General features: G+C 34.6%; 2 protein-coding genes across 2 annotated transcripts in view; one reads left to right on the top strand and one right to left on the bottom strand.

Moving 5' to 3' along the window:
* cdc73 (cell division cycle 73, Paf1/RNA polymerase II complex component, homolog (S. cerevisiae)) overlaps positions 1–22582 on the bottom strand; it is a 328288-nt gene that overhangs the window by 149264 nt on the left and 156442 nt on the right. The gene's annotated exons all lie outside the window — the stretch shown is intronic.
* LOC138762995 (beta-1,3-galactosyltransferase 2-like) lies at positions 16050–17445 on the top strand. Its single transcript, XM_069936477.1, has one exon. The coding sequence runs from the start codon at positions 16171–16173 to the stop codon at positions 17443–17445; it is 1275 nt and encodes a 424-aa protein (XP_069792578.1). The 5' UTR covers positions 16050–16170.

Below are 22582 nucleotides of genomic sequence, written 5' to 3'. Positions count from 1 at the left end.
TAAAGATAAAAAGGTTATTAAGTTACATGAAAAAATCTAAAGTGGATGTGTTTTTTTTACAAGAAACTCATTTAATGGAAACAGAACATGGGAAATTAAAGAGAGATTGGGTAGGAATGGTATTGTCTTCTTCATTTAAATCTAAAGCTAGAAGGGTAGCGATATTAATAAATAAAAGTTTACCAATTAAACTACTGGATGTAATTATTGATAAAGTGGGGAGATATGTGATGGTAAATTGTAAAATTTATTCTGAATATTGGACTTTGATGAATATATATGGACCGAATGTAGATGATGAAAAATTTATACAAGATGTTTTCATGCAATTAGCTAATGCAAAAGGGAAAATAATTATGGGAGAAGACTAACTTTACTTTTGATTCAAAGTTGGATAGATCAGGTGAATTATGGTTAAAAACAAGGTAGTTAAAACTGTGAAGAATTTTATGAATGAAATGAAACTTGATAGTTGGAGGAAAATGTACCCTGATATTAGAGATTATTCATTTTATTCCTTTAGACATAAGACATATTCACGTATAGATATACTTTTAATCTCCTCTCAACTGCAAGCAAGAGTTCAAAATATTGAGTATCAAGCAAGAATAGTGTCTGATCATTCACATTTGGTTATGTCAATTTATTGGAGAAAGAGCAAAATACAAGTTATAGATGGAGGTTTAATTCACTTTCAGTGTAATTAATTCAGGTATCAACAGCCACCTGTTGGTCTTTAGCAGGCAATGAATCGGCATATACCTTTGCAGACGAAGATTTATGGAGGGGTAAATGTCCACGTCAGCTGTGCATTGTTAAAAAGGCAAGATTTTTGTGAATTTGTAAGACAACAGATTTTTTTTTAGACATTAACAAACATTGTGTAACCGTTAATTTTGTAGTTTGGTATTCTATGAAGGCTTATTTAAGAGGACAAATATTAAGTTATACAGCTAAGGTTTAAAAAAAATACATATCTAAAGTTAATCATTTGGAAAATGAAATAATGAAGAAAGAACAAGAATTACAAAATCAAGTAAATGATGAGAAATGAAGAATATGGATTTTAAAAATTGAAATTTAATACAATACAAACATATAGAGTGGAGAGAGATACAAGGCAAACCCAACAAAAATATTATGAGTTGGAAGATAGAGCGCATAAAGTTCTAGCATGGCAATTGAAGACTGGACAATTATTAAGTACAATATTAGCTATAAAAGAAGATTCAGATCATCTTACTTATAAAACACAGGGCATTAATGATGTTTTTATGAAATTTTATGAAATTATCCCAATCAGAATCTTTGAAGGATGGAGATAAAATAGATGAATATTTGTCACAAATTATTTTGCCACAATTAAATATAGCAGACTGAATTAACAAATCCTTTTACAGTTACAGAAATATATGACATATTGATATCTTTACCAAATAGTAAAGCTCCAGGCAAAGATTGTTTCTCTCCAGAGTTTTATAAAGAATTTAAAAAGTTATTGATTCTTATATTTATGGGATTGTCAGATCAAATGGAAGATCTTTGTGATTAACCAGAGTGGTTTCAAACTGCATTAATAACAGTTATTCCAAAAAAAGGGAAGGATCCTTTGCTTCCATCTTCATATAGACAAATTTCATTATTGAATACAGATTATAAAATTTTGTCTAAATAGCTAATAGATTAGCTAAATGTTTACCTAAATTGATTAATATAGACCAAACAGGTTTTTATCAAGAATAAAAGATCAGCTGACAATATTGTTAGATTTTTAAGTTTGATAAATATGGCACAGAAAAGAAAAATACCAGCAGTAGCTTTGGCTTTAGATGCAGAAAAAAAAACCATTTGACAGCTTAGAATGGAACTATTTATTTAAAATATTGAAGGTTTTTGGAATTCCAATAAATTTTATAAACTGGATAAGAGCATTATATAATTGCCAAAAAGCTGAAGTAGTTCCAAATAGTCAAATATCAAAAACTTTTTAATTGGAAAGATCATGTAGACAAGGTTGTCCATTATCAACTTTTTTATTTGCGTTATCTATAAAACCTTTAGCAGAGGTGATTAGAAGAGACAAAGAGATTGAGGGTTTTTTTAAATGATAAAGAACATAAAATTAGTCTTTTGCCGATTATGTATCATATCTCACAAATCCTGAAAGTTAATTAAAAAAAGTAAATTTTCGATTGGCAGAGTATGGGTTAATATCAGGTTATAAAATAAATATTGATAAAAATGAAGTGATGCCAATAACTCAGATAGATTACACTCAAGTTAAGAAAATGACAAAATTTAAATAGCAGAAGGAGGTGGTTAATTATCTAGGTGGTTTAATATTGATAAGAATTTAAATAAATTATTTAAATTAAATTATATACCTCCATTGAAGAAAATTAAAGAAGGTTTAATAAGATGGAAGTATTTGCCAATTTCTTTAATAGGAAGGATAAATTGTGCAAAGATGAATATTTTTCCTAGAATATTACGATCATTACCAATTTTTGTACCAACAATGTTTTTTCAAGATTTAACTAAAAGTGTAAGAAGATTTATTTGGCAAGACAAAATGCCTAGGGTGGAATTGAAAAAATTTACACGGAAATATGACCGGTGGAGGGGTTTACAAATGCCTAATATTAAAAATTACTATAAAGCAGATCAGTTTAGATTTTTGTCCTCTTGTTATCAGACTGATGAAAAGACAGCATGGGTATAAATTGAAATGAGTAAAATAGGAGAAAATAATTCTGAGCATATTTTGTTTAAATGGCAAGAAGGATAGTTGAAAGGGCAAATAGATACACCAATTTTAAAACATATACTTAAGGTATGGAATGGAATACATGTACAAAGAGGAATGAAGAATTATCAGTTGGCTAGAATGTTATTAAAGCAAAATCCTTTGATTCTTTTTATGGTTAATAATGTTTATTTCAACATTTGATACAATTGTGGAATAAAAAGGATAAAGAATTGTTTTATCAATTTAAAGTTTTTTTTTAACTTTTGACCAATTAAAAGATAAGTATAATATACCAAATAATACTATTTTTCTTATTATCATCTTAACATAAACATATATACCATAACATAACAATTACAGCACGGAAACAGGCCATTAGGCCCTTCTAGTCTGCACCGAACCAAACACCCCTCTCTAGTCCCACCTCCCTGCACAATGCCCATAACCCTCCATCTTCTTCTCATCCATATACCTTTTCTTAAATAATACAATTGACTCTGCCGCCACTATTTCTCCCGGAAGCTCATTCCACACGGCTACCACTCTCTGAGTAAAGAAGTTCCCCCTCATGTTACCTCTAAACCTCTGCCCCTTAATTCTTAACTCATGTCCTCTTGTTTTAATCTTTCCTCCTCTTAACGGAAATAGTCTATCCACATCCACTCTGTCTATCCCTTTCATAATCTTAAATACTTCTATCAAATCCCCTCTCAACCTTCTACGCTCCAAAGAATAAAGACCTAATCTGTCCAATCTCACCCTATACTCTAGATGCTTAAATCCAGGTAACATTCTGGTAAACCTTCTCTGCACTCTCTCCACTCTGTTTATATCCTTCCTATAATTAGGCGACCAGAACTGCACACAGAACTCCAAATTAGGCCGCACCAACGCTTTATACAATCTCAACATCACCTCCCAACTCCTATATTCCATGCAATGATTGATAAAGGCCAGCATACTAAAAGCCTTCTTCACCACCCTATTCACGTGAGTTTCTACCTTCAGGGAACGATGTACCGTTACTCCTAAATCTTTCTGCTCTTCTGTATTCATCAATGCTCTCCCATTTACCACGTATGTCCTGTTCTGATTCTTCTTACCAAAATGAAGCACCTCACACTTATCAGCATTAAATTCCATCTGCCATTTTTCAGCCCACTTTTCTAAGCAGCCCAAATCCCTCTGCAATCCTTGAAACCCTTCTTCATTATTCACTATTCCACCTATCTTAGTATCGTCTGCATATTTACTAATCCAATTCACCACCCCATCATCTAGATCATTAATGTATATAACGAACAACAATGGGCCCAATACAGATCCTTGAGGCACACCACTGGTCACCGGCCTCCAACCTGACAGACAATTATCCACTACCACTCTCTGGCCTCTCCCTTTCAGCCAATGTTCAATCCATTTGACTATCTCAAAATTTATACCTATAAATTAGATATAAAAAGAAAGTTAGGGATAAATTTTAATTTTAGATTATCTGAACAAAGTCAATTTGAATATTTAATAACTGATATGTTTATCAAAAAAGATTTATGACTACTGTGTGTATAAAATTTCAAGAGACTATGCAGAAAAAAGATTTATTTAAATTTAAACTGAGATGGGAAAGAGATTTAAATATACAAATTCAAGAACAAATATCGTGAAAATTATGTTATGAAAGTGTAACTAATACAATTAATGTTAGATACAAAATGGTACAATTCAATTTTTTGCATCAATTATATTATACACCATATAAATTACACGGAATTAATTCAAATTGTTTTGACCAATTGTTCTGACCAATGTTTTAGATGTAATAAAGAAGTAGAAACTTCCTTACATGTAGTTTGGCAATGTGAAAAAGTGGAAATATTTTGGGAAGATACAAGTATTTTATTGGGATGAGTTATGAAGATGCAAGTTTTGAAAGATCCCAAAATATTTTTATTAGGAGATATTTTTGATTTGAAGTTAGATATTTATCAGAAGAAGTTTTTAAGTGTAGCAATAACAAAGACGTAAATAGCTGTAGCGTGGAAATTAGACAATAATGTGGGGTTGAATAAATGGCAAATGGAATTACTAAATTGTATATCATGAGAGAAAATAATGTACAATTTACAGAATTAACCAGAAAAATTTGGTAAGATTTGGAAACTTTATTTGGATTTTATTGCTGCACCCACTCCAACTCACCTGCAACTCAAGGTTCAAGATCATTATGTGAATTTGAAATTTAATTAATTAATGATGGATATATGATTATCAGGCAGGCTTTCTTTTCTTCTATCTTTCCTACTTTTTTGGGAAGGGAGGGAGGAGGGTAGGGGAGAAAATATGTATTCTTTTTGCATCTTTTTTTATTATTTTGTATGATATGGATAAATACTGTACTTGTATTGATGCAAACGAAAAATAAAATTTACAAAAAAAGGAAGCTTTCAGTGTCCAAGGCCCTATGGGAGCCCTTCTTGCCCTCAGAATCTTCTTGTATCCTGGTTCCAATATCTGGATCCTACGAGCCAGTCTCCAGCAGCCCATGGTGGGTCCTTTGAAAGCAAGTCGCCAGCACCCCATAGACTTTGCATGTCCTTCAGCTATTAAGCCCCCTCACGGTCCACTGCCGTGGTCACCCCCCTGTAGGGTCTTTCACCTATTTTATCTAATCTTGGTTCAACCTCACCCATTGAGTAATATACTTTAAATTTTAGACTTGTACTTTAAGTTTGGTAATGGCTAACTTTGAATTTATTAACTATATTTTTATAACAGTTACTGATGTCATCAGCAATTCTTTCTCTGCCTTCCTCTAGGTATGCATGGATTGCATACAATTATCAACAAAAATGAGATTTGTATCTTCATTTCCTTTTGAAATATTTAGAGTCAGCAAAAATAATACCAGGTTTATAAAGGTCTTCTTAGCTATTAAATGTTAGAATGAACAAAGAGGTTCCCCCACGGTGATCAAAGAAAGCAAAACAACAAATGAGCTTTTGTGTTTAAAGTTATATTGTTCCTTCCGAAAGTATCTAGAAATTGATGCATTCATTGCACTTTGAATGTAATCACATTGCTTTTGGTTTCAGTATTCACTGCCAAGAAGGTAACAAAACAAAATAAACCATTTTATTGGTGTCATTTGATCCATTTTTTCCCAGCAGGAAAGTCAGAAGACTGCTAAGCAAACAGGCTCCATACATGCCCAATGTTCCTCCATGAGAATGTAAGTAAGGCTTCCTTTAACAAAGTAACCTGAAACAGAAAGCATCTCTTTCATAATCTTGACTGATATGGCAAGAAAAAATTAACTGAAATTATCCATGTATCAGAGACCTTAAAAAGCTAAATATCTGCTGTACAACCGCATTGATGAGACGGAGTTGGAGTGGGTTAGTGCCTTCACGTTCCTGGGAATACATGCATCAGAAGACTTCTCCTAGAGCTAGTATCTTAAAACAATTTTGACCTTTATTTGCCCATGTGCTCCACAGTTTTAAATTTGTAATCAAAACAATTCACATGATCTTATTCCAGATTATTTGTATATATTTTTCAACATGAGGACCAGACTTGTACCAATGAAAGTCAAAGAAGCCATTAGGAGGCTTAAAAACAAGAATAAAACAGTAAGAGACATCACCCAATCCTTAAGATTACCAAAATCATCTGTTTGGAACATCATTTTTTTAAAAATGCACTGGTGAGTCCAGTAATCGTAAAAGGACTGATATTCCAAGGAAGATCTCCACTGCTGATGACAGAAGAATTCTCATCATAATGAAGAAAAATGGGTGTCTGACAAATCAGAAACACTCTTCAAGAGACAATGGTGGATATGTTAATGACAACAGCCCACAGAAGACTTCATAAACAGTAATACAGAGGCTACGTTGCAAGATGCAAACCATAGCAAAGGTGGTATGCTTTGGAACTTGGGCAGTTACTTTACATTTCCACACTTTGCTCTTGCCATCGCTCTGATGCAGGTTAATCTTGGTCTCATCTATCCATAAGACCTTTTTCCAGAATTCCGCAGGCACTCTTAAATTATTTTTGGCAAAATATAATCTGGGCATCCTTTCTTTGGCTAACTAGTGTTTTGCATATTGCAGAGTATTTCTGTTCAAGAAGTCTTCTGCGGACAGAAGTCATCCAAGCCTGCCTCCTGAAGAGTGTCTCTGATCTGTTGGACATGCATTTGTGGATTTTTTTTATGATGAAAATTCTTCTGTCATCAACAGTGGTGGTCTTCTTTGGAATAACATTCCCTTTGCAATTACTGAGCTCACCAGTAAGCTCTTTCTTCATAATGATGTTCCAAACTGTTGATTTTGGTAATCCTAAAGTTTGGGCGATGTCTCTTACTGTTTTATTTTTGTTTTCTTGGCTTCTTTGACTTTCACTGGCACAATGCTGGTCTTCCTGTTGAAAAATACAAACTACAGACTCTAAGGGTTATCAAAAGCTTAGACCTGTGATTCTCAAACTTTTTCTTTCCCTAATCCATATGTAATAAGTAATCCCTATGCCATAAGTGCTCTGCGATTAGTAAGGGATTGGTTAAGGTGCTATTTGTGTGGGAAGGGAAGATTGAGAATCACTGCTCTACTCTAGACCCAAATGTTACTGAAATATTTTGCTTGAGAAATATTGTCATTGGCCCATTTCCTTTGGAGTTGTGCACATAACGAGGCAATTAGGTACGATTAAAACAGTAGTTTTCAAACTTTTTCTTTACACCCACATACCACCTTAAGCAATCCCTTACTAAACTCCATTGATGTTCGAAAGCACTAATTCATTTGCAGAACTTTCTAAGGGTCTCCTTCAGCAAACCTGGAACTTATTTTCTTCTTACATCTTGATGACTGCACAAAACCAATAAAAATTAATTCATAGCAAGTGTTGAGAAACTGCAAAATAATTGCATTACACTTTGTACTGGGATTGAAGGCATCATTATTTACCGTGGGATTAGTGTATACAATGATTCAGAAACACTGGCTCAAATATCAGATGGGAAATTGAAATTCAGTTCATTAGCTAGTCTGAAATTTACTTGGGTCAGTAATATTGATCCTGAAATGAATTAATGAATTGTTATTAAACCCCAACTGGTTATTTCTCAATTAGAAAAAGAAATTTCCCACCCTTACCCAATCTCCATTTGTTACTGTTATGCAACTCCAAACACAACAATGTGGCCGATACTTAACCACCCCCTGTATAGGCTTAAATCTCTATGCACTGAAGTACCTCCATCTCAAAATTGTTTAGAAAGTAAAATGTTTAAAGAGTTTAAATGCAGTTTTCCCCATTTAATCTACTTTAATTCAAACTAATGTGGAAAAAAAAATTGCTGTGTAATTGAGAAAAACAATCCATGTATATTTTGAAATATTTCGGTTTTGGAAGGGTTACCATTGGAAGAATGAAGGGATGATTTTTCTCTGTCCTGTTAAATGTGCCTTGCTCAAAACCCTATCTTCATTAAAAGAGATAAAACTGTTTAATTATCAAATCTAACATAGTAAATTCCATATAAGCAAGAGAAAACTGAATAAGCAGATTTTTTTTTCTGTGAATGCACAATGTGTTTAAAAAAAACTATCGGTATTTTCTGTTAATTTTCCTGGTTAACCAGTATCCAATGACAAATTCATGTACATTGTGTTTTCTTTCATCTAACACCAGTAGTCCTGCAGCAGCACTGTTACCCAAGACAGAAAAGAAATTAATACAGAAATGATCACGTGGGAGTCTCCAGTACACTGACGTTTCAGACTGCTATCAGAGGACAGTCAGTCAAAAGCAGATCCCGCCTTGCCTTGCATTTATGCTGCGAAAGCTGCAAGCTTAACTGACTAAATCTACCCAGCATCACCGCTGCTCACTGTTATGCCTTTGCAGACCGGCCACCCAAAGGAATCTTCACAGCTTCCATCATAAGCTGTGTGCAAGAAAATCTGCCCAAGAACAGAACAACTGCTGATGTCTAAAAACACTGACCCACCAGAGGACAGCTGAGGATTGCAGGACTGCATCATTTGACTGGAGCTGACGAAGTGCTCTCCCGTGTGGCTTCTGTGTTAAGCAACTGTCATCAGAAGTGCTTTTCTTGAGGCAGTTCTGTGCAATCAAAGGACAGGAATGAGTAGACAGATGGGCAATCAAAAGTAAGAATTAAGTGCCCACTGAATTACTCCACATACACGTATGTTCAGCAGCAGCCTCTTGCATGCTTGCAGCCAACGTATGCATTTCTATGCATAAAGGACCCGATAAAGGAAGGTATGTTAAAGCTTATTGGCGCTATTCTTATGCTTTTGAGTTGCCTTAAGAACAAGGGACCCATTGTTCATGAGCAGAGACATGTGTTTGAGTAATGAGGAGAAAATGAACAGATTAAATTCACCTTTTCTTGAAATATTCAGTCTACAGAAAATGGATGACAGCAACTTCAAAGAGCAGTACATGAATTTTTGTTTTGAAGTGACACCTCGGAATCATTATAGCTATTGACCAAAGAGAGATTTCCAGTATACGAGCAGCTTGAAAACTCAAATAGCTTAACTATGATGTTATGATTGGTGTCATGTAAAGAAAATGAAAATGATAAGTTAAATTATATTTGTTAAACAATGAAAGTAGGTTTGTTTCTTTATTGGGGTTAGACTGTTTGCCATAATTTTTTTCAAGATCAGCATGACCAGACTATAATGTCCCATAATCTGCAAGACACCAAAGCTAAAAACATCTGGCAAACAAAACCACCATTTATATTAATAACTCTAAAGAGCCATTCTGAAGTATATAAAATTTAATCATAAATCCTCAAATGTTTGCTGTATGTGACAGTATAGATTTTGCCTATTTAAAAACATATTTTTTAATGATAATTATTTTAGAAAAGATGAAAGCAACAAATCACAGCAGTTGCATTTTATGCTGGACTTGCAAACCTGGTCTCTGTTAAATCATACTTAAATGTACTGGAGATAGAGTTTGGCTCAGACATCAATCAGCAGACTGCAATGAATCATTAAATAGATTTAAATATAAAACCAGTTGCAGTGCCCATAGCAATGCTGCATTGTAATAACCTCACGAAACAAATGAACATGGCTCTAAATAAAATGTAATAACATTTAATAACCAACTTCAGAAATTTACTGACATTTATGCACAATTAATGCTTAACATTTGATTAATATAAAAATGTATGAGCCATTTTATAATCGAGAAGGATTCATGCGATGTTTTTTTTAAAAATCTAACTTTATTGGTATTAGGTGAAACCAGGAATTAAAACATTCACAATAAATATTATTGGGATAGTTAATAGGAAACCCAGCTTCTGTGGGCTTTGCACTACCACCTAGTGACGAGAAATGCAATAGATTTTCAATGAAAAGTGTGATTGACGTAAAAGTTTAATAATATTTCAGTAAATGATTTGACCTCAAAGAATCACATTACATCATTAAAGAAGTCTGCTGTTCTTTACAAAACAAAAACAACATGATTTCAAGTAACTTCTAACTTTCTAGTGCTAAATTAAGTATCTGCCATTTCCCACTGGACTTTAACATTTGAAGTTCAATGAAGAATATTGATGAGATTTAAAAGACCTAACGACCAATTATAACTGAATTGCTTGCTTGCAATGGGTCCAAAAACTGATATTCCATTACAATACTTGTGCCACATAACAATCTCTTTTAAATGCAAATCAATCAAATATAACACTTAAAAGAGTAGAATTGCCAACATTTTTTAAATAAAATAACTTCAACTGTACAAATGTTATGAAGTTAGTCAAAATATTCAAATTTAGGCAGTAATTCCAACTTCAACTAACAATCTACTGTGGAAACAATCTGATAACTACAATGCCATTCAAATTGGTTAGGCCAATTACAAAGAAGCTTACAATTTACAGAAGTTAAAGAATCCTATTTACACCTGACAAATTTCCGATTTAATTTGGAATAAATGAGTTGTACAGGGTATTAGTTGTCAAATAAACAAAAAGTATCAAGATCAGCAGCTACCAAAATTTAACAAATTATTGGAGACACTGATAATGATCTATCTTAAAATTTACTTAATTTATTTTCCAGTACTTCCTATTTGCACAGTATTAACAGTTTTTTTAAATTAATCACAAGAGGACTGCAAAAGGTTTTCAAAACTCAGTAAAATAAAATTTCTTAAGATTTGAGCTTTTTTTTCCATCTATGCTAATTTTGTCTATCTATATTTCATTTTCATCAACTTAATATTATACAGTACTTAAAAAATAATTTTGAAAAGTAGATTCTAAGCTTGATATGCTAGTGGATTAATACTAAAAAATGAAATATTAATCACCTTACATAATAACAAAATTTGAAAACATTATTATTATCAATTCAACTGAATTTTATATTTGTGTATACGATTATGAATTAAAAAGATTTTGATATATATTTTAAATAATAGCCTGTTTTTTACAGATAAATTATATTGTTCTCCGATCCACAAATTAAAAATAAGAAACTTATTTCAAGCTAAAGTGAAAGAAATTATAATCGTCCAATAGCCAAGAAGTTGTATGTAATATGAGTTCAAGATTTAATTTATTGTCATAGTAATAAAACAGTGTCATATGACATGAAATTTATTTTGCCTGGTGCAAGGCAGACAGATTCCTTTGTAAGTTAAATAATGTATTTGTCACTCAGTTGTTAAAATAGTTAATGCATCATAACATACAAATATAGACACATCTACCTAACAAAGGAATTGCTGCATATTTTACCTATAAAGCAATCAAAAAGTGTTCTTGAAACACAAAATTGGATGAGCCCCTTGGTTACATTCATATCTTGCAACAAAATGCCAGATAAACCAGCAAGTAAATTTTGACTGACATTGCCCCTTATTTCATTAATGATGGCAACATTAAATCAATAGTTACAGTTGCTACTTACCTTAAATGCCATCTCTTAACTCTTCACATTGATAAAGCAGTGGCACATAAGTTGCAAGAAAATGTCAACAGAATTAATGAGTTCTTAATCCCTTAAGTGATATACAATGTTTACCTTTCACTTGATAACACAATTTTTACACCAATTCTAGTTGTTCCAGCTGATTGCAAACTCAAGAACTCTGTTCATACAAATCACATTAGCTTCTGCAGGATCAATAATTGGTCAGGTTTATCTTTTAGAATAACATTATCACCCCACCTAAACTCCCATCACCAATGGATTACCAGCCAAACACAAGCTATTTACCACCTGCTTATTTCTATTTATACATTTCTTCCCAGGATTGGCTGCAAGTTTATTCTAATATTTGTGCAACTACATAGAAGTAACACAAAAGTGGCTCACTCCTCTGGCATCACAAACGCACAATGCAAAACCCCTTATTTCTTAATTCAGAAAGGTAGTCATGAAAAAATCATATCCAACTGTTCCTCACATTGGTAAACTGCACAATCCATTAATGTTCAGAATCCCTTCAAATTCATATTTACTCCAAAAATGTCAATACATTTCATGTCACAGGTCACCCCAGTGTGAATGGCTTTTTGGTTAAATCAATTTTCTATAGAGCACTAGTTAAATAAAACATTGCCAGGCCATTTCACTTCTTATTTTAATTATTACTTTACTCAGGTTCTGCATGTTGATCTTCATTTTTCTTTTCAGAAACCTGGCATAAAATAAGTGTATCAGAGTATATCTACATCTATACCTAACTATATATATATATTTTAAAAAAATATATATATATGTATAAAAGAAAGAAAAAAAGCATGCTGCATTTTCTGTATTCTGCAAATAGCATGAAAAAAGAGACTGGTCCCAAACACATCTTCAGTTTGTGGATTGACACTTAATCAAGACAGGTATCTAACCATTAGTCATTTGCAAGCTTTAATTAGCAGAATTAATATAATTTGAAATTTACTCTACGCAGACTAATTAAGTCAAGTAATCAGTTCAATTCAATTCAAAAAGGTACCCATGGACCTCCTGGAAAATTACTCGAAGAAATAGCCACAATGAAAATCTACGATTGCCTTGGTGTGCACACACATGTGGACCACAGAGACAAGAACGGTCTCTGGTTCAATGCAAAGTCTAAGTGGATCAGAACCGAGATCAGAAGAATGAAAGAGCATTAGGTTTTTGCCAAGGAAAGCAAGCATCATATACAGTATTTATTTCTTCTGTGAAGGTCATCAAGTGTGAATTTCTCTACTGTTTACACACAGTCAAGATTCCCACATAGATAAGATCTGCACTAGTACTGATGGTGCAACAAGGTTGCTAACTTCAAGAGGACTGGGGGGGGGGGGGGGAACAAAGCGATTCATAAAAATTTATTTGCTAACTAATGGGTACATTTTTCATTTGTTTTTTTTATAAAGTGTGTTACTGTTGAGGACATTACAATTTTATAGAAGTTCCCATCTAATGGACTCTACAAGTTCATTTCCACACATTGAAATATCGTGTTAATAATTTTAGGCATATTTTAATTGCAATGTTATATCGAATTACCAAATTGTATCAATGGTTCTAGAATCTGTCATAAAAGTTTGCAAATTCTATGGCTGAATCAGACATGAGATGTGCAACTTTTTAAACAGGAGCCAAAGCAACCGAACAACAATCATCTATTCATTTGAAATTTCTTTCATTGTCACTGCACTTTAAATAACACAAGATTAAAGTCATTAAATGGTTAAAATCATTAATCTTGATTTGTTCTGTGATCATTAATCCTTTCAGATTATCTCCAATTTATATTTGATTTTGCTTAAGAACTAAATTTGTACTGGAACGAGAACTGACTTTAAATGTAGATAATTTTAAGATTCAGAACAGTTGTTTCATTATCAACTTGCTGATACTTTAAATACCTTTTTATTCACTGTGTTATATAATGTCTATCAGCAGCTGACAGATACTGTTTAATTAGATAACTTCTTCCTGCCTAAAATACATGTGTACTCAGTTAACATAAAAAGTTAACTGAATAAAAGCTATCGGAATTTCCAAAAATATTGCAGTGGGAAAAACAGAAATAACATCTTCAATTTTATACAGCACATAACAACCACCTTCAGTCAGTACAATATACCCAATTGAAAGATCTTTAACAAAGTTTAATAAAATATATTGGGACTACATTTTTAATATTCAAAATAAAACATTTCTAAATGTTTGAGACTTCAGATTCTTATGCATTAACCAATAGTCACACAAAAATATTTAATTATCATAGGAATTAAGATATTTGTGTTCGTTTGGCCTTAGAATTGGATTAGCAAACTGCTAGGCATCACTTATGGAAGAATGTGTGCAATTCTTTCCAATCCATATTATTTATCACAAAACAAAAAGCATTTAACAAAAAGTATCTCAAAATTTTGAAGACCTCAAACCTTTTTGTAGATAGTTACTAAATATAATTGTATTGAAACAATGCTCCAATCAACACTCCTAATCTTTTATTACCTTCTAATAAACATTAATGTATTTAGCCTCATCTAAAAGAATTTTAAAAATCTGTTGCAATAGAGATTGCTAATGTTGCTAAATGTCAAGTTATGAAGGGAAATTAAATGCCTAAGAATAATCATGCAACATTGCCTGAAGCCGTATCGGTAAGGAATGAGACACAGCCAATATCGGCATCCTACTACCGCATTGTACTTCAGTGCTGATCACTGAATTTCTCTTATAATGTGAAAAATTACTCCACGTATGGGCATGGTGTTCGTGATTAAAATGGTATAAAAGATGTGAAATTTTAGCTGTGAATCGAGTGGGTGCTCAGGATGAACATAGTGTAGGCAATACACTCTGTGATATGTTCTTCCACTCCCATCTAGAAGTTGATTAAAAACTTTTGTAACTAATTTGTAGTTTGTGTCTGTTTAAGTAGATAACTTTTACATGTTACATCTCATAATACTGCTGAAGATTTTCCATTTCAGTTGCAATGCAGATCTTAACTAATTCAAGAAGTAGTCAAATATCTGCTTTTGCCAGTCAAATATATTGTACTCAAATTAAAACTTATTGAAGCTTTAAATGTTGAATGGACAACGAATCAATAACAAATGAATATAAATAAAACTAAAAGAACTGTCCATTTATTAAACATGCATGCCCTTGTATACTTTGTATACATGAAGAGCACAGATTTGTAACTAACCCATTTTCAACCTACTCAGTTAAAGATTACATTAATATACAAGAGGAAAATATTTCCTTTTCAATCTGCCTAAAAGGATAAACAAGGCTGGTGAACTTGCATAAAATGCAATTTTACATATACATGATCACAACAAGAAGACCAGAAATTGTATTGAGGTCATCTTTATTGATTGGTCTGTTCAAATTTAAGCAACTGGAGAAACAATTGCTTTATCCATGATCTAATTCATGTGAATTTATTATTTCATGCTGAAAACAGAGATACTGTCAAACTTTATGGAAGTAATGAACTCCCACAGAATTATTTTATACATTGTTAACTATTATAAGTGAGATACTGTTGCCCAGTCTCTTTTAACTTATTGACTAAGATGTCAAAGATTTCAAATGACTTTATAAAATAAATATGAACATTTTAAATGAGCCCACAAGAAGCTGAAATAGATAATTCAATCCTCAGTATTGATTTCAATTATAGTAATAAAATCACTGTTTATTGTCAAAAGCATAATGCTGTTCAGGCTTGTCACATACTTTATGGAAAATGTAATCTATAAATATTGAACAAGTACCTGTAAGTTCATAAAAGTACAATTCTGAAATGTGTGTTTTAAGTATGAAATGGGAATACCCATTTTAGTTTCATTAGCAATGAGAAAGCTGATCTCTCTGGTATATGGCAGATATTACAAACAATAATTTAATGATGCAGAGATATTACACGAAAACAATTAAAAATTTACTCTTTTCAACTTCATTTTCAAGTAGAAGTTTAAAAGTGAACCAGAAGTAAATGTCTGTTGAAAATTGCGCAACGTCTACACTGTACATATAAGCATTGCTATCAATTGTAATAATTTGCTTGTATTGCAGCTTTTTTCAGTGGAATACCGAGAACAAAGATTCAAGAAATTTGGGTGTTAAGCATCAATGGAGCTTTTAATTTACATAAAAATGGAAATATTATTTACAGATGTCACTTTGATGAGCTGATAAAATAAAAGGTATATATTATAGACCTAATCGCCTTATATATTTTCTGAAGAAACAGCAAAATATTTCAAAAGCAAACTCCTGGAGCCCTTAAATGAGGATGAGCCTTGCATAACATGTGAAGTAAAAAAAAACCACAAGCAGTGGAAGCACACAATAAAAGGTGCTGGGCACTCCTAAAGACACTGCTACAATATGCTTCAGTGGAGAAGACGCTATTGCTGCTTAATGAAGATGACCTGGAATGTTAAACGATCCCTGTTTCGGACTCGTACTATTGCACTTTTATGTCTTGTATTTTTGTTTGCAATGTTTCTGCTTATTAATCAGTATGACTGGGTAACTAGCAAAACTTGGTCAAAAGAACCTGGTTATTTTGTTTCTCATACAATGAGGGGATTCAGATCACCAAAAAGTACTGCTAACCAGAGTACCATGAGGAGTATTTGGAAAGAAGCTTCTCAAGTACACAGGGTTCGTACTGTGAATGATAGCACTGCACTTTTTCTTCCAGATGTAACTGGATTAGGAGATATATTGAGTGCTAATGGAACCACTTACAGTGAAAAGAGAACAGGGTATAACCCCCATCACCACTACAAGTACATAATTAATGAACCAAACAAATGTGAAGGACAAACCCCATTCTTAATTATGTTGATTACAGCTGAACCTGATCAAACAGAAGCAAGACATGCAATCAGACAAACTTGGGCAAATGAAAGCAATGTTCCAGGATTACGCATGATACATCTCTTCCTTCTTGGTTTCAGAAAGACCAGTGATATCTTTCAGCAAGCTTTATTAGAAGAAAGCAGACAGCACCATGACATTATTCAACAAGATTTTCTGGATACATATAATAATCTAACTATTAAAACACTGATGGGAATGAACTGGGTAGCAACATATTGCCCACATGCCTGGTATGTCATGAAGACTGACAGTGACATGTTTATCAACACTGAGTATTTAATAAACAAACTCCTAAAGCCTCTGCATCCGCCGCGTCGTAACTATTTCACTGGATATGTGATGCGTGGCTATTCGCCAAACCGTAACAAGAATAGTAAATGGTACATGCCTCCAGAACTCTACCCGAGTGAGCGTTATCCAGTCTTTTGTTCAGGAACTGGTTATGTTTTTTCTGGGGACTTAGCTGAAAAGATTTTTAAAGTCTCCTTGAGTATCAAACGTTTGCATTTAGAGGATGTCTATGTAGGTATCTGTCTTGCCAAACTGAGAATTGAACCTGTGTCACCACCCAATGAATTCCTTTTCAATCAATGGCGTGTTTCTTATTCCAGCTGTAAATATAGTCATCTAATTACCTCCCATCAATTCCAACCCAATGAATTAATTAAGTTCTGGAACCATTTGCAGCAAAACAAACATAACGCTTGTGGCAGTACGGCAAAAGAAAAAGGCCACAGAGGACACAGTAGGTATCGCACAAAGAAAATGCGCTGATGATTAATCTCAATCCAAGATTTCAAATCTTCATTGTATTGTAAATTAATTATCCAAGCATGTACAAAGACAACATTTGAAACCAATGCAATGTTCTGATGCTGTTTAAATCTTTAAAGTTTGCATTTAAAATTAAATTCACAATTTCAAAGTTCAAACAGTCGTGAACACACAATGGACAGTAAATGTCGTAGTTTATCTGTTTTTGAAGTTCTCAGTTCACTGAATGTATATGTAAAGCAAACATGAATTTATTTTGGGCAACGCATAGCAATGAACGATGGAAAATATCCAAACTGGGAGATGGTTCCAAATTTCGTTCTTCACTGTGCAACTTTTGGTGTACTTGATAGAAGCAAGTTAAATAATTTCATTCAATGTATAAAATGTTATGAAACCATGTTTTTGAGAACCAAGTTTGGAAATTTCAAAAATATTGTGCCTTTTACTTAAAAAGGGGCCTGTAAAATTATTTCTCCAATCCATTTGGACTACAAATGACAGAATAAAAGAAAAATATTTATAGAACTAAAGACGTTACTTTATGAATGGAACAATCTTAATTCTTTGAAGACCCAACTCTTTCGTAGATTGTTAAAAATATCACTCAAAGCCAAAGGGAGAAACAATGAGCTTGAACATTATTATCTTTCCTTCATTTGAAAAAAAAGTCCAATGGCTTTTTGAAAAAAAAAGGGAATGTATTACTTCTCTTGATTTACTTATCTGGATTATTCAGTACTGTATGGAGTTAGACCACACATTCATATTTGTGTCCATTTGAAAATATCAGGATATTATTTCTGATCTGTTTGTGGGATATTTTGATTGCAGGAAGAAATGCAAATTTCCCACTTTCAAACTTCTTTGTTTATTAAATATTTAGCCAATCTTACTTTGTGTTGTGGAAATACGTCATAGTACAAGCCCATTGGCCCACAATGTTGTGTTGTTCGGCCCATGATGTTAACCTGGAATTTTGTGTTAGGTGCAAAGAAAACTTTATTATTGCAACCATTGAATTACTTGCCTTTAATTTGAAAGGAAACTATGTTCCTATCTTGCTGACAACTAGGGTACCTTGTTTCTTTTTGTATTGGTGGCTCTGTTGTACATTATGCTTTCTACTGTAATTCATCAAGATCCGTGTTCGGCTCGAAAAAGGGAAAAAATAAATTTAAGGTTTGTCGATTATTACTAAATCACTAATGATGGATACTATTAAATAATTTTGGAATGCCACTGAAATGTTTTGTGTCATAAACTGAAAATGCAACAAGCAGTCTATGATATTTCATACATAAAGTTTAAGTCCCTAACTCACAATAATTTGGCACCGAGAACCAAAGAAATAAAGAAAACTGCAGCACAGAAAATAAGCCATTCGCCTTTCTAGAGTACGTCAAAATGTCATTCCGCTAGTCCCACTGACCTGCACCCATTCCATAACCCACCAGACCGCTCAAGAATGAGCCCAGTTACCACATTAGATGGCAGCTCGCTCAAAACTCCCACCACTCTCTGAGTGAAGTTCCCCCTAAACCTTTCACATTAAAGCCATATCCTCTCATATTTATCTCCCTTAATCTAAATGGAAAAAGCCTACTCACATTTACTCTGTCTATTCCTGTCAATTTTGTAAACCGCTATCAAATCTCCCCTCATCCTTTTACACTCCAAAGAATCAAGTCCTAGCCTGTTTAACCTTTCCCTGTAACTCAACTCCTGAAGAACTGGCAACATCCTAGTAAATCTTCTCTGCACTCTTTCTATCTCACTGATATCCTTTCTGTAGTTTGGTGACCAGAACTGCACATAATTCTCCAAATTTGGCCTCACCAATATCTTATACAACCTCACCATAACATCCCACACCCTGTACTTAATACTTTGATTTATGAAGGCAAAGATACCAAAAACTTTTTTTACAACCCTGTCCACCTATGACACCACTTTCAGGAAATTATGTATCTGTATTCCCAGATCCCTTTGTTCCTCTGCACTCCTACCATTTACCATGTATACCCTACCTTTGTTTGTCCTTCCAAAATGCAAAACCTCACACTTGTCTGCAAGCTTTGAAAGTCTTCCTTGTTCTCCACAATGCCTCCAACCTTAATGTCATCAGCTGATCCAATTTGTCACTTTTTCATCCAGATCATTGATATGGATAACAAACAACAATTGTCCCAGCACCGATTGCTGAGGCACACCACTAATCACAGGCCTCCAATGTGAGAAGCAATCATCCACCACTACTCTCTGTTTTATCCCATTCAGCCAATTTCAAATCCAGTTTACAACCTCTCCATGGATACCTAGTTTCTGAACCTTCTGAACTAACATCCCACATGGGACCTTGTCAAAGGGCTTACTAAAGTCCATGTAGACAACATCCACAGCCATTCCTTATTCTATTTTCTTGGTAACATCCTCAAAAAATGCTATAAGATTTATTAAACATGACCTACCAAGCCCTTGGCTGTCGAAAGAATTGTATATCCAATTTCTCAGAACATATTCCAATAATTTACCTACTACTGACGTCAAGCTCACTGGCCTGTAATTTCCTAGTTTACTATTGGAGCCTTTTTTGAACAACAGAACAACATGAGCTATCCTCCAATCCTCTGGCATCCAATTGCAACTCATGAGCGACTGTGTTAGGGAGCTTGAGTTGCAATTGGATGAACTGAGGATCATAAGGGAAGCAGAGGCAGTGATAGAGAGGAGTTACAGGGAGACAGTCACCCCTAGAAGGCAGGAGTCAGGGAATTGGGTGACTGTGAAGAAAGGAGGGAGAGTGCCAGTGCAGAGTACCCCTGTGGAAATGCCCCTCAGCAACATGTATTCGGCATTGGATACTGCTGGGGGGGAACAGCCTATCAGGGATGAGTCGTGGGGGTCAGGTCTCTGGCACAGGGGCTGAACCTGAGACTCAGAAGGGAAGGAGGGATAAGAACAGGGTAATTGTGGTTGGGGACTCACTTGTCAGAGGGATAGATAGGAGGTTTGTTGGACGAGATCGGGGATCCAGGTTGGTCTGTTGCCTCCCTGGTGCTAGGGTCAGGGATGTCTCTGATCGAGTACTGCAAGGGGAAGGTGAGTAGCCAGAAGTCATGGTCCATGTGGGGACCAATGACTTAGTTAGAAGTGGGGATGAGGTCCTGAAACAGGAATACATAGAATTAGACAGGAAGTTAAAAAAAAAGGTAGTAATCTCTAAGGTAGTAATCTCTGGATTGCTGCCGGTGCCACGCGCTAGAGAAGGTAGTAATAGGAGGATGTGGAGGATGAATGCGTGGCCAAAGAACTGGTGCAGGGGGCAGGGGATAAGATTTTTGGATCATTGGGATTTCTTCTGGAGAAAGTCAGTCCTGTACAAAAGGGACAGACTCCACTTGAACTGGAGGGGGACCAATATCCTGGCAAGCAGATTTGCTAGAGCTGTGGGGGAGGGTTTAAACTAGTTTGGCAGGGGGGTGGGGAGCAGAGTTTGCGAACAATTTCTAGGGTGCATGGCCACCTAGTTAAGAATGATAAAGGTAACAAAGGAAGGATGGAGGTTAAGGAAAAGGTAGAAAAGGGAATATATGTGAGGGTCATTCCCTGAAATGCATGTACTTTAATGCAAGAAGCATAGTGAACAAGGTAGATGAGCTTAGAGCATGGATTGGCACTTGGAATCATGATGTTGTGGCAATTAATGAGACCTGGTTACAGGAGGGACAGGACTAGCAACTAAACATTCCAGAATACAAATGTTTTAGATGTGATAGAACAGGGGTTAAAAAAAGGGGAGGAGTTGCTCTGCTTGTTAAAGAGGACATTACTGCCGTGAGGTGGCAGGATGGTTTGGAGGGATCGTCCAGTGAGGCTGTTTGGGTGGAATTGAGGGGTGGAGGAGGCATGAGGGAACTAATAGGAGTGTATTATAGACCACCAAATGGGACAAGAAAATTGGAAGAACAAATTTGTAAGGAGATAGCATATATGTGTAATAAAGATAAGGTAGTGATCATGGGAGATTTTAACTTCCCTCACATTGATTGGGATACCCATACAGTAAGAGGGCTGGATGGGCTAGTTTGTTAAATGTGTACAAGATAGTTTTCTTAATCAATACGTAGAGGAACCGGCTCAGGACGGACTAATACTGGATCTCCTGTTAGGGAACGAGATAGGTCAGGTGTCTGAGGTTAATGTTAGAGAACAAATTGGGTCTAGTGATCACAACTCTATTAGTTTTAGGGTAGTTTTATGGAAGAGCAAAGAGGGGCCTAAAGTTGAGGTTCTGGATTGGAGAAAAGCAAATTTCGAAGGAATAAGAATGGATTTGGGGAGTATTGAGTGGGGCATGACTTTTTCAGGAAAGGATGTAAATGAAAAATGGAGAATATTCAAAGAAGAAATATTGAGAGTACAGAGTAGATATGTCCCAGTGAGGATCAAAGAAAAGGTTGAAAGTCATAGGGACCCTTGGTTTTCGAGGAATATTAGAAATTTGGTTAGGAGAAAGAGGGAGGTGTAGAAGAGGTATAAACAGCAGGGTGCCGAGAAACTGAAAGAGGACTACAAGGAGTGTAGACAAAATCTTAAGAAAGAAATTAGAAAGGCCAAAAAGAGGCACAAAGAGGCTTTGGCAGGCAGAGTAAGAATAAATCTAAAGGGTTTCTATAGGTACATTAAAAGTAAAAGATTAGTGAGGGATAGAATTGGACCCCTTGTAGATAGGGAGGGTAGGCTATGTGAAAAGTCAGAGGAGTTGGGGGAAATTTTAAATGATTTATTTTCCTTAGTGTTTGCTAGGGAAAAAAATATTGTACCAGCTGAAGTAAAGAAAAATAGTGGGGAGGCCATGGATCATATAAGGATAACTGAGGAAGTAATGATGGCAGTGTTAAAAAAGATAAAGGTGGACAAATCTTCGGGTCCAGACAAAGTATTCCCAAGGACACTCAAGGAAACTAGTGTACAGATAGTGGGGCCATTAACAGAGATATTTAGGATGTCACTGGTCACGGGGGTAGTGCCAGAGGATTGGAGGGTGGCTCATGTTGTTCTGCTGTTTAAGAAAGGGTCCAAATGTAAGCCTGGAAATTATAGACCTTTGAGTCTGACGTCTGTGGTGGGTAAG

The sequence above is a fragment of the Narcine bancroftii genome, chromosome 5 (genome assembly GCF_036971445.1).
Source record: "Narcine bancroftii isolate sNarBan1 chromosome 5, sNarBan1.hap1, whole genome shotgun sequence".
Taxonomy (NCBI): domain Eukaryota; kingdom Metazoa; phylum Chordata; class Chondrichthyes; order Torpediniformes; family Narcinidae; genus Narcine; species Narcine bancroftii.
This window is presented reverse-complemented; position numbering and strand designations above follow the sequence as displayed.